This window comes from Anser anser (assembly GCF_964211835.1).
Source record: "Anser anser genome assembly, chromosome: 1".
NCBI lineage: Eukaryota > Metazoa > Chordata > Aves > Anseriformes > Anatidae > Anser > Anser anser.
In genome coordinates this window covers 32,650,560-32,663,913 of record NC_139720.1, presented here as the reverse complement: position 1 = coordinate 32,663,913, position 13,354 = coordinate 32,650,560, and the positions used below count along the sequence as shown (strand labels likewise).

Genomic DNA, 13,354 nt, shown 5'->3' with positions numbered 1-13,354 from the left:
CTGTCTATTTCTTTTTCTTTTTTTTTTTTTTCCTTCAAGGAGAAACAGTATATCTAGCAATACTTGTGATCATGAGAGTTTGTTGTTCTTTAGTTGGTGGATTTTGACAAGGGGATGTGGAGAGGCTTTCTATTTGGCAGTATTATTTCTAAGTTAAGCAGTGGATGTTTGATCAGGTTGTGATTTATAACAATAATGACAATAGTGATCCGTCTCATCCCACTCCAGACATTGTACATCTGCATTAGTCATCCTTAGCCCCTTTTTAACTTTAAAGGAGAGAAAGTCACCTATATTTACTATCATTCATGTGCTTATTTTGGACGTGTTCTTTAGGGTAAGATGATTTGTTACCAAAAAATGTGAGTTTCATTGCACTGACTGTAAGGAGAAGCTGGATGATTAGACATATATGTTTAATATAGTCAGATGAATTCCATTATCTGTGTTTAAAGAAAATTAGTATTGGATATATCTAAATTTTCTTTGAATCCCTCATCTATTTTCTTTTGTTTTAAACTGTTTCTTACTTGTTCATCGGTACAGTATCAAAATGTTAAATCTTTCATCTTGACTTGCCATATTCTGTTTTACCTTTACAGTATTTCCTAATTTGTGCATATATTATTTGTTTTCTTAAAATATATTACAAGAAGTACTGAAAGAAGGATTGAAAGAAAATAAGATTGCTTATGTTACTGTAGCAAGTCAAGGTCAACTCTTCCTCCATTTCTAATATTCATTTGTCAGATCTCTATGGAAATTACAAACTTTCCTAGACTTCCTATCCCTGCATGTAACTGTTTGTGAAATAACGTCTTCCTTATAACCATACCCACAGTTGCCTTTTAACAATTTAAGTCCAGGAGGTATTCAGCATTTTTTCGGAGTTGATAGTGTGTTCTTTTCCTTGCAGATCTGAAGAAGGTCTGTTAGTAACATACTTCTCTTTGGAGTAAACATACCCTTTTTTCTAAACTGTTCTGTATGGATCATGTGTTCAGGTTTCTTCACATAGTTGTATTTTGCTGGATTTTTCCAGATTTTGTGTTTTGTATTTGGAAAAAAAAAAAAAAAACACGAAAAAATATTAGTTTAATAAAGAGTTAAGCTATTCAAATTAGTTTACTTTTAAAAAAAAATAAATAAATCCCAAAACACGAGGTTTTAGCAGAAGCATAGTCTATGCTGAGCAGCGTGGAAGGAATACCTTAGATGCATATGGACAACGTAGCAATTTATACATTCCAAGATAACTTACTCTGTTGTTGTTGTTGTCTATGTCTGTCCTGTCCCATCCCCCTCCCCACTAACCCCAGAAAAAAACACTATTGTTTCAACTTGTCATTGACTGTAATGGTTGAGATCCTTTGCTTAAAAATAAAAATATGTTATTTAACTTGTCACTTTTCATCCCATGCATCTCTGGCCAAATGCAGAACGTCTCATTTCTTTCCCTTGAATTGCAGCTTTTCTTTTTCTAAGCCACTGCCTCCGTTTTTCTAGATCATTCTGAGATCTGATGCTGTCCTCCAACATGTGTAGTACTCTTCCCAACCTCTGACATCTGCACATCTAGTTTTTTACTTTGTGAATAAAATATTTTGAATAGCAGATATACAACATGTCACCTTTGAAATCTCATTTAATACATCTTTTTTGTTTGGAATCAGGCCATGGTAATTACTTCTATAGATGTCTAGCTAATCTTTTTCACACTTGTTTCTAGTTTCTTTTTAACTTGCTGATGAAAAGTTAATTGGAAACTGTGCTATAAGCCCTACTCAAGTCAGGGTAAGACATCTGTTGCATTTCCTTTATTCATAAATTCTGTTTCCTCAGTACAGGGAAACTAGAAGAGTTTGTCACAACGTTTTTGATAAATATGATAGCTATTACTCATCCTTTTGTTTATTTATAAGCACAGTTATTTTTATTTGTTCAAGTACTGAAGCTGTCTTGGCTGGTCTGCAAATTTGTCTTAAACTCTCATTTTAAATACGGGTGCTGTTTTGCGCTTTTTCCAGTAGTCTAGTCTCAGACACCTTCTGTACCTTACTAAAGATGATGTGAATGTGAGACTGCTTCAGCTAGTTCTCTTTAATCAGGCTCAGTCAGTCTGAAAATATCTGATATAAGTAGGTACTCACTAACACGTTCCTTTTCTATGCCAGCCCCCACATTTCTTTTGAATTCCCTCTTTAATTGTTAGTGCCAATATTTTTGCAATTACTGTGCTTATATTTTGTGACTGATTCTCAGGTGACTACTCAGCAAACTTAAAGGTGCTTGCGGTTGTCCCTTTACTGCCATTTTGGACAAGAGGAAATGGCCTCAAGTGTTGCCGGGGAGGTTCAGGTTGGAAATGAGGAGACATTTCTTCTCAGAAAGAGCAGTCAGGCATTGGGATGGGTTGTCCAGGGAGGTGGTGGAGTCACCGTCCCTGGGGGTGTTCAAGGAGAGGTTGGACGTGGTGCTTAGGGACATGGGTTAGTGGGTGACATTGGTGGTAAAGGGATGGTTGGACCAGATGATCTTGGAGCTCTTTTCCAACCTTAATGATTCTATGATTTTCTGGCTGTATTGTGCCCTGACTTTAATGGAGACAGATAGTTTGCCTGTCAAAAGTAGCTTAAAGTTTACTGATGAGGGATCTTCCACTGAAATATGGAATGCATAGATTTAAATCCTCTCCAATTGAGAATGACACCGAGTCAGGATCTTTATAGTCAGTACTGTAGTCCTTCTAAGTCACTGGAACGATGTAGTTAGTAGTTACTGGGACTATATTCTATATATTCTATATTCTATGGTTATATTATGAGCCATATTCTTCAGTAGCTGCTCATTAAGAAGACGTCTAGCCTCCAGAAAAACAGTGAAGACTGCTTCTGAGTGGCTTCTGAGTGGCTTGAAGTATCTCAGTAGGTGCTCAAGTTCCTGAGAACAGTTAGAATTCAGACGTGCTTCTCAGCTAAGTATTTCTGTGGGCTGCTGCTGAGGTGACTGTGATCAATGCATGGGTTTTATCAGGCATCAGAAGTCCCTGGTGGCTGGAGTACATGCTATAACTGGGAAGTGTTACAATACTAAAATGCCTCCAAACTATATCTTTTAAACCCTGATTCAATATGATGAATATTAATGAAGCTGTCAAGGAAATCACTTTATACAAATTTAATGATACATAAATGAAAAAGTCGACAGGGACTTGAATTCAGGACTCAGGTCTAGTCTTTGTCATGGCTTGCTATGGTTGGTTTTATTGATGTTAAAGGTTTGTGTGTAAAAATGGATATTTTAATTTGCTCTTTTCTTGCACTGCTTAGATTGTAGTACGTATCTCCTTCCAGCCTGCCTGTTTGAATTACGCTGTATTCCAGGAACAATATTACCACTGTCTAATTCTTAACCAACTTTCAACAATTAATTTGTATATGGAGGGAGTAAATGCTAATGTTCCAGATAGCTATTTTGGTGTTCCTATTACAGCATTTCATGTTTAATTTATTTTTTTGTTCTTGTACTGGTTTCATTGGAAGTAAGCTCATAATTACAATTTTTCTTTGTCTATTTTAGGCAGAGTTTTACCTGTCTATTTCTAAATTTAAAAACTGCATTCTACATTAAGTCTTTTTTTGCTTTACAGAAAACAAGCTGAAAGAAAGCACTTTACTACATCCAGACTTCAGCAATTTAAATGAAGAGAGAAATATTTTACAGAAGTCCCCAAGTATAGAGTATGCTTTTAAAAATCTATCTTTAAAGGATGGTGGCAATAATTCACATTCCCGGAAAAAACGTTTTCTTTCTTATCCACGATATGTAGAAGTGATGGTTACAGCTGACACCAAAATGGTTCGTCACCACGGGCAGAATCTACAGCACTATATATTAACACTGATGTCAATAGTAAGTAAAACCAAAGTTCATAATTATTAGCAATTTTTGTTATTTCTGTTCTGGTGTTTTCTCTTTTGCAACTCCCCACTCTTCTGATTTGACTGAATTCTGTATTAAAAATAAAGATTCCATAAACAAAAAATGTAAAGCCCAAATTTCAGATTCGTCATCTTTCCAGCTTAATGCAGTAAGGTGTGTAGGTGAAATACTCTGACCCATTTCCTGATTTGCTGTTACATTAAAAGAACTGGTAAGCTTCAGTGAGTTAAACATACAGATTAATTACAGCAGACACAGAGGTTAAAAGGCATTGTGAAAAAATGCTTGATTATAGTAATCCTACTTTTTCAAGTAACTTTGAATTAATATGGGTCAGATTTTGAGTTGACATTTGGTTCAAGGAAGAATTCAACACAGAAAGAGCTCAACTAAAAGTCACCTCTTGTATTGGCTCTGAACTCAGGACAACATGCTCTGTAAAATCAAAAGGTTTACTATGACATCTGTTGAACGGTTTTTCATTAAAACGTGCTAAAACACTCTCTATAATTTGTGTTCAAATCTCTAGATTTGTGTCCTTGCATAAATTAAACTTCTTTAGTAGATGAAAGCTGTATCTTTTTGTTGGGCTTGCAGATGAAGATACCTACACTTAGGTTTCTGTGGAGGTATCTGGTTTAAATAAGAGAGCTCTTTGCTTGATCAGTTATAGACATCTACTTTTGGATGAACAGAATAGCTCAATAGTTTCCCCGGGGCTCAATTAATTGGCACTGGATACTTCTATGAAACAAATTAAGATGCCATAGGATATCCACCTTGGCCCCAGCTGCTGCTTCACAAAGGTGTGCAGGTCTCGTGTAGACTCTGTCATACGTGCTAGTTCTTTGTAGGGATAAAATGTCGTAAAGCATCTGAAATGACACTAGATACGGGTATGTAGGCAACTGAACCGAGTTCTGTTCACTCTCATGACTACATGACCAGCTGACAGAGGTGCTGTCACCTCTTACACAGATGTAGGTATCAGAGTTTAGAAGTCTTAATGCGCCACATTGATTTTTATTTTTGATTTTTATTATTTTAAAAAATTAGGAGGGTGGGGGAGGGGGATTTTCAAAATGTAAAAACTGTTTTCTCCCTATTGTGCACCTTACAGTGCAATTACAGTAGCACTACAATCTCTTGTTAAATGCTGCCTTCGTCCTGTGCGGTTGCACACTTTATCTCTGTCTTACAAAGAAAATTGCATTTGAAGTATGACTAACATCTGTATCATACTTAAATAATTTTTTTTTGTAGAGCTTCTTATATAACTTCAGAACTCTGCTATCATTGCACAATAGCAGAGTTGGATGGAATCTTCTTTGATCATTTTATAAGAAAAATTATGGAAATTAAATGTGTGCTGAATCTCATGTCAGGTTTTTAGTAATTCGGTATAGTCTTTGAGTTTTTATGCTAGCACTGAAGGTCTGAAAGGTCATGTCTGACCAAAAAAAATCACTGTTGGAAGGTGTTTTTTCCTTTTAAACTTACAGCGCAAATTCAGTTTGAAAATCATTTAGAAACTATTGGTCCTGCAAATGTCATTATTATAAAATGACATTTTAATACAGAGTTGTACTACAAATCAAAATGAAATGGTCCAAACATAATTTTAAAATAGAAGCTGTTTTTCTATAAAAACCTTGCAGTTAGATGAAATGATACATTTAATTTTTTTTTGTTGTTTAGAGCAAACACAGTTCCTGCATCTGTAGAGGTCATTCATTCAGCCACTATGCCTTATAATGTTTGTTTCCTGTGTCTCTTCACTCACATAATTGGACTTCTACTAACTAAATAGGGTATTCACTGTATAACTGCTTCTAAAGAGAGCCTATATAAGCTGTTTTTAAGATTAGCGTTTAACACGTACATGATGAATGAAAAAAACACCAGTTCTTTGCTATAAATCTTGTGACTTCATTCTTGCATGCACCTGTCAATACTGTAGAACTAGGGCTTAGGTCATTTATTGCTGGCTTTGAGGTAATGGCACACAACAAAAAGGCACCTTTAATGTGAATTTAATATCTTTATCTACTACAGTTTTCAGCAAGATGTATAATGAGCATCTTTTGGCAGCTATTAGTCCACATGCACATCTGCTAATTCTGAAGGTAATCTTGAAACAGAAGCTTGTTTAAACCTTTGCGTAGAAATACTTAGCTTTTATAAATGCAAAACTTCTTGGAAATACAAAATTGGATCCTAACTGTGGAAATTTTTTCTTCACAGTCGAGTTAATTTTTCCCACCAAGAGTACGTATCCCAGCTTAGTGTCCTCTACTTCTTTAAGCATTTCAAATAGTCATAGAATCACTGAGTAATGTAAGTTGTAAGGGACCTCTGGAAAGTCATCTGGTCTAACCCTTTACACACATACATGTTGCTTTGTCAAACGAATCCAATATATGCATATGAAGATACTATCTTCGCTATCTTTTCTTCCTTCTCATGTATGCCCCAGCATACTTGTGCTTCAATAAGCTAGTAATAAATGTGGAGAATAGGAAAACAGGTAACTACCACTCTTTGCTATGTAATCTATATCAGAATTCATCAGTAGGCAAGTGGGTATTTTCTTGATGCACAGCCTATTCCTGTTTGAAATAGAATCCTTATTAGTCTTATTTCATTACCCACAAAGGGAAGAAATGAAACTATTAAATTTTATCCTTTCTACCATAATACAGATAGCTTTGATTATTAAACTTAACTGGTACTTGTGTCTGGTCAAGCAACTTCTACTGTTACAGGAAATTGTCAGATTGCTGGCATTTTAAATGAATCAAGCATTATATTTTGCTCTTATCATTCTGAAACTTCTAAGGATATCCAGTTTTGGCTTGGATTTTAAAGAAACCTAAAGTTTAAGCGTATAAATCCCATTAAATTTTAATGAAACTTAGATATCTATCTCCCAGAAGAACCTTTCAGATCCTGGCCCATTTTTTTTTCTTCTTATTTTAAACATCAACAAAACCAGAAAAGTAAACTTGCTGCTATAGGATATTTTTTTTTTATGGGTGGAAAATAAGAACCAAAATGTACTGCTAAATATTTTTAGGGTTTTAAGTGTCTTGTCACTCATCCAATTCAACCTGAAAAGGCTTAACTCTCAGCATGCGAGTAATCCCATTGAACTGAAACTGGAATGTATTTAAACTGGAATGAGTATTCATAGTATTTACTCTGTCTTGGAAATGCTTTTTACTGCTGGTTGAAGGATGTATTTGAAAGTACAAAGAATAGCTTTGCCATGGAAAGGCTTAGGACTTTATCAAAATTTTTATATTGAAATACAATAAACAGTGGCATTATTTAATGTGAAGTGATTAATAAAAAAAAATCTGCATTCACTTAACTCCCCATGTTCTTTCTTGTTCTTCTAAATGTTGCACCAACATAGCAGGTTCTGTCTTAATAGATGTCGTGGCTGGAAGACTCTGTCTTAGGCATTTAGGTTGCAGCAGTTCAAAGTTCCTAACAGTAAAGTGAGATCTTAGAAGTTGAGATAATTCATTAAAATTCATTAAAACCCTGGAGTTTACTATAAAAACACCAGAAAATTGTCACATCAGGTTCCATAATACATTTTGTGGCACTGTCTTTTTGTCCATCAGGCACCTTAGTACTGACCCATTTAAAGATATTTACAGTTTAAATAGTTATTTTGGAGTCTTCTTAGTCTATAATTAGCCTGCTTGCAGCAAGACCTGTGTAATCTCTTGTCGTTCTGAAAATAAAATGTGACGTGAAACCACCTGGGGTACGGCTCTGTTGGCCAGCTCACATTGTGGACTTGGCTGCTTGTCTGGTCGTGAGTGCCAGGGCTGCAGTATGGCAGGAGGGCGGCCGCACATTCACGGAGAGGATTGAGACAGCGTCAGTTTAGCTCATTTAGCTTGCAGGGGGTTTGTGGAATCATAAAATGGTATTATTCAATGGCAAAACAGTACCGTTATAAAGTAGTATTAAACCCTGCTATTTCTGTTTTCATCAAGTTCCTGCGCCTCTCTTTGTGCAGGGAGGCTTTTGCTCTTCATTGTTTTGTTCTTTGATCTGAATAAATCTGAAAGATTACACAAACTGCCATTGATATACTACTGTCATTTTAGTAACATTTTATGCCTACTATAATTTACTAAGATGTAAAATGTAAGGCACTGAGTAACAGCTCTTAACAGCAAAAAAAGAAAAATAAAAAAAAATGCTTCTAGTTGTAGACTTGTTTATATAATTTTTCTCCCTTCTGACAGCATAGTGGCAGCATATCATCATCAGCATACACCCTGAAACATTTTCTGTGTGGAAAGAATCCGTGCCTCAGCATGCTGCCCCCTTTCATTAAAAACCAGCTGAATGATTTTGTCCTAATATATACGGAATGAGTTTAAAGAATGTTTTTAGACTTTCATAGCAGTTCATGCTATGCAACTGTTAACATTTCAGCTTTCCATAACAGCATGGGAAAATATCCAGATGCAGGCTAGCATTTAGGAAAAGCTAACGTTATTGAATCTAGCATATAGTCATAATTTTTAAAATAGGCAGTAGACTGAAATAAATTGTAGGTTAATCATATTACTTTTGTATGAGTTGGCACCTGAATGACAAAATACATTTTTGAGTTCAAAATCTTCTGATGAGTGTGTTTCTCTACTGCTGAAAGGCTGCTACTCTTGTATTTTACTCTTTCTTTTCACTCAGGTCAGTGTATTGCTATTAATGCTGCAGTAATGTTCAGTGCTTTACATTTCGCTTATCTTAAGATAAAGAGAGCCAGCACAAAGCCATTTGTTCTTGCTTAAGCTCATTCCCATACAAACTGTATCTTGACATACAGATATCTCTCTCTATAAAAAACACTTTTTTGTTTTATTGACTGACTACCCTTACAACTGTTCCAGCTCCAGCGTGCCTGTTACCAAATGCTGTAGTGCCTCATCGTGTAATGCTGTATCTTGAGGTCCATCGGGTAACACAGAGATGGAAATTCTGCAGCACTTAAGCAGGCACGTACTGCCATCATTATAATTCACTGCTGTTAGTGCTCTTTACTACTATTGTTAGCTAGTTCTGTTGTTGTTAATTAGATATTTAATAGTTAGTTTAGTACTAATCTCTGTGTTGTTCTCAGCAGGACAGTGTTCAAGGTCTACCCCTGTGGTGAAGCCTTAGTTCTGTTTAATTATAACAAAAGCCTTGCTATAAGCCACACAGGACTCATGTATAAGAAGGAGACATTTTCCAAACAATACCATTGTCTTTTTGTGTGTGTGTTTGAAGCTTCTAAGGGGTAGAAAAGTCTGGCCAAGGAACAAATAATTGTTCCCTGTGAAATGATCTTTTCAGGTAGTTTCTTTCAGATACTAAAAGGAAGGATGCTTTGACATCTGAGCTATGTGTGGTGCCATTTGATGTGATCTGATTATAGCCTTGGTGTCTATTTTCATCAAAAGACTGTAGCTGGTGATGACTAGGTTACCATTTGCCACGTTTCTGCAGCATTAAGGGGATATCTTTGCAACTGTCTTAGTCCCAAATTACGGATAAGACAGTGCCCAGGCATTCCTGACAGGGTGACTCACCCTTTAAAAGGGATGTGTTCTTTCTCTTTGTCTCCTTCAGAGCACAACAGGGAGTCTGCTGGAACCTCTGCTTGAATAACTCAGGGGATGGTAGATAGGAGAGGACGGTAGGAAATGGCAGGAAAGAATGGTTTCTCTGAGCTGTGTAGGTATATCTGTGCAAGTTTGCGTGAGAAATCTCTACCAGTGTTAGGTTCCTCCAAAAAAAACAACTTTGTGTAGGAAAGGTGGATGGAACAGAATAGGAGTAACACTGGCAGAAATAACACAGCTTTTTCTTATTCTCTCTCAGTGAAGCAATAAATGCTGTGATGACTTCTTTATCTCATGACTTCAGACAATTCTGGGGTCTTACGAAATATATGGCAGAATCAGGATATGACAATGGAAGAGGTGAAGGAGAAATCTCCCAGGTCCTGGATATCTCACATCCTTTCAGCACCACAGTGATAAATAAGAGATTGTTGGAGCCTGCAGAAGACATGTGAGCTAAGAGCTGATACCATGTTTCTTCCAAGTGATATGAATGTTTGTGTTCTCCTGGTATCATGGTTGCGTGTAGCAGACAAGAAGAGAAAAAGAGGTCTTGTGATGCAGTATTCAGGGGAAAAAGATCTGAAGAAATTCAATTCTGTTTAGATATATCACTTCTTTTCCAACATCTAGAGGTACTTGCTCATGTTCTATCCCCTTTTCTGAACTTGACGGTTTGCAACAATTCACAGTTCCAGTGTAATGGACAGCTACAACAGGGACAGAAAGAGAAACTAAACTCTGCTGTGTCACCTGGCAGCCACAGCTAAGGTGATGACATAATCTGACTTTAGTCTTTGGCAATTTCATGAAAATGAAAACCGTGATCCTTCCATTGAAGGTTAACTACCTTCATTCTTGCTTTTTTTTTTTTTTTTTGCCTTTCTTTGTTGTGTGGTCTGAGCTGCTGTTCAGTGATGTAGGTGCCCATATCAAGAGTCTGAAAAATCTCTTGAAAGTTATTTCCCTTTGTCTTGGCTGTTATCTCCTTCTTTTGCGAAGCCTGGATTTAGATCACTATAAAGCAAGTGGATCTGGAAATTGTAAAGAAATGGTGTGTTCTGTTAAATTCCTATCCCATTTCATCATCCTTTTTTATGAATGCTTCCAATAAGAAAGCACTGAAAGAGGTGTCCCTAGAATATGGGGGCCGGGAGCACTTATCCCTGTACTTCTTACAATAAAACAAGAAATAATAGCATATTCCAGGACTTTGATATTCCTGCATTGATCTATCATTTCAAGTCTCAGCTGATAATTTTAGCCCGTATAGTTCCCTAGGTAAATCTTTTGAGATTGGTTTGTTGTTTTCAACTCTCAGAATTTTTCTTTTACCATGCGTTCAAACAGCTTGCAGGAAATATCGTACATTGCTGGTAGGAGCATCTCATTACCAGCACAGAGTCTTGCTCCTTGATCTTTCTAAAGCAGTGGTGGTAACAACTAAATCGTTGGAGGTCATGAAATCACCCATGAGACAGAGGATCCGTACTTCTGCTCGAGCATAGGGTTACTGAGAGCAGTGATAGCTTTTAAGTTTATTTAACAGGTGCTTATGTGCCTCCAGTACAAGAGAAAGTATGCTTCAGATTCTGGCAAGAACTGCTGGCCTCAGATATCTAAATGTCAAGATTTCAGATCTCACCTGTGCTCTAAACAGAGGTAGCCAGTAAGTAACTCAGATGTTGTGTGCATATGCAGTTAAGGTCCTACAACAGATGCCTTTCAGGTGTACAATGAGATATTCTTTTCTCTCATACTTGGTCTGATCATACATCTTCTCTGAGGTAAGAGCAATTTGCATTGCCTTTTGAAGAAAGGCTTTGCTCAGATGTTTTACATGGATGTTGTGTCAACAGGCAGACAGGAAGGCACCTGGCTGGGTTTTGTGCTGGTTTCTTTGCATGTGTTGTTTTCAGATTTTGCTAGCAGATAACCTCAACAAACACCAATTATACAACAGTAACAGATTTTTCAGAAACCTGTTACTGTATCTGAGGAAGGATCCATCGACTACAATAAGAAACAAGAACAAGAAATGCCAAGTTTTAATCCCAAGAAAGCTCCAGCTTGGACTCTTTGTTCAAATCCTTCTTGTCACCCAGGACCAAAAATGAGTCTTCCTCTCACATACTTATAGTACTGGAGGCCTTTATGAAACGGAAGGGTAATGCTGCACTGAAAATTATGATAGTCCCAGTTTAGGCACTTGTGATATTATTTCTTGTCAGCTGAACTTAGTTAAACCCCACCCAACCTCAATCACTTTGACTGTTGTAATGGAAATATATTCTTGTAGAACCGGACAAATCCCGTATCATTAATTGTTCAATGTATCTAGTGTCACTTTACTCTTTACTTGATAGCTCTTGACAGCCAGTGAAATAGAGCTGTTCCCTGAATTTCAGAGCGTTCTGTTCCAAACCAAGGCATTCTTAACTAGACTGATTTACCTATTTAATTGAAAGATGTTTACCACATTTCTATAGCAATACCTGTTTCAGCATTGTACTCGAGACATAAAACAGTCTGGCTTTGTTACCTGTTCTATAAAAGATCTTTCTATTAACATCGTATGTGTATGGTGTTCTTGTATAGGTTTGTGCTGTAACAAATTCTCTGATTATGGTGTAAGTAGCTCTTATATCAGTTTAAGTGATAGGAGAGTCAGTCCTCAGGACAATTTTCTCCTAGAGTGCATTATAAGCCAAAGACCCTTGCAGGTCTCATCTCAGATTCCTCTCTGACATGATTTTGGAATGCTGTATCAACCAGTTTTCTGTTTCTTCTTTGCAGAAGAGAAGTAAAACTTGAAAGAGTTGGGCTGGAATTAATCTCATACATCTGCTAGTTAGACATCTAGTCTCCCTCCATTGTTAAGTGGATGAAGAAATGAAATAATTTATTGTACTGTTTTGTTTGAAAATACATATATCTAAATATGTATCTTAAGATAGGCATGTCTAGATGACAGTTCATCTGTTCTTCTTCTCCATTAACTGTCGAACGAGGCTAGGCAGATAGCTTAATGTTTGTTAAATGAGATGAATGTGATAATGGTGTTAGGTTATTTTAAGAGACAATTGATTCAGAAATGTACCTAGGCTGTTTGTGATCATTCACAAGAAGGATAAATACATAGAAATATCCTCACTAGGTTTATTGAAGTGGATCTCAAACTATTAAAAAAAAAGAACAAAAAGCATTTGAGGCTGATAATTTGTGGTAGTTCAAAGGTAGTTTGGTAGTAGTTAAATGGTAGTTTATTCCATTCAAACTCAGGTAACATCCTCCGCATACATTCTTATTTTTAAATCTATAGTGCCTGAGCTCTACCTGTACAGGCACCTGTTCTTTCATAAAGGTCTTCTGAATGTTTCTATTCCTAATTGAACCGTTCAGCATGTGCTCGAGAGATGCTCCACGGAATAATCGGACACTTGCTGGTTAGTAACCAAGGATGCAGTCCATATGGAAGGAAACAGACAGATAGCTGGGCTTCTCTGAAATATGTTTTCCACATGGATTACAAAACTCAGCCTCCTTCCCTGCTATTATAGAGTCCTCTATATCCGGCTTGTGTGCCAACAAAGGCATGAAGGACAGTGCTGCGCATTGTACTCGATCCAGTGTACAGAAAGGGATGGTATGAGTCATGGGGAGCCAGGGCTCTGTCAGTGCCAACTTTTAGCAGAATTACTTGGTCTCAGGTATGTAGGATTCACCGAGAGCAAGGTTGTGATTTTGCAAGCTGTTTGAGCCAGTTCAAGTGCAGGCTA

General features: G+C 36.8%; 1 protein-coding gene across 3 annotated transcripts in view; it reads left to right on the top strand.

The window, feature by feature from the left end:
* ADAMTS20 (ADAM metallopeptidase with thrombospondin type 1 motif 20) overlaps positions 1–13,354 on the top strand; it is a 97,014-nt gene that overhangs the window by 16,050 nt on the left and 67,610 nt on the right. For all 3 annotated transcript variants that reach the window (XM_083820179.1, XM_083820178.1, XM_083820177.1), the window contains one exon: positions 3,650–3,912. In XM_083820179.1, coding sequence (XP_083676305.1) covers positions 3,650–3,912 — 263 coding nt within the window. The remainder of the gene's footprint in view (positions 1–3,649; positions 3,913–13,354) is intronic.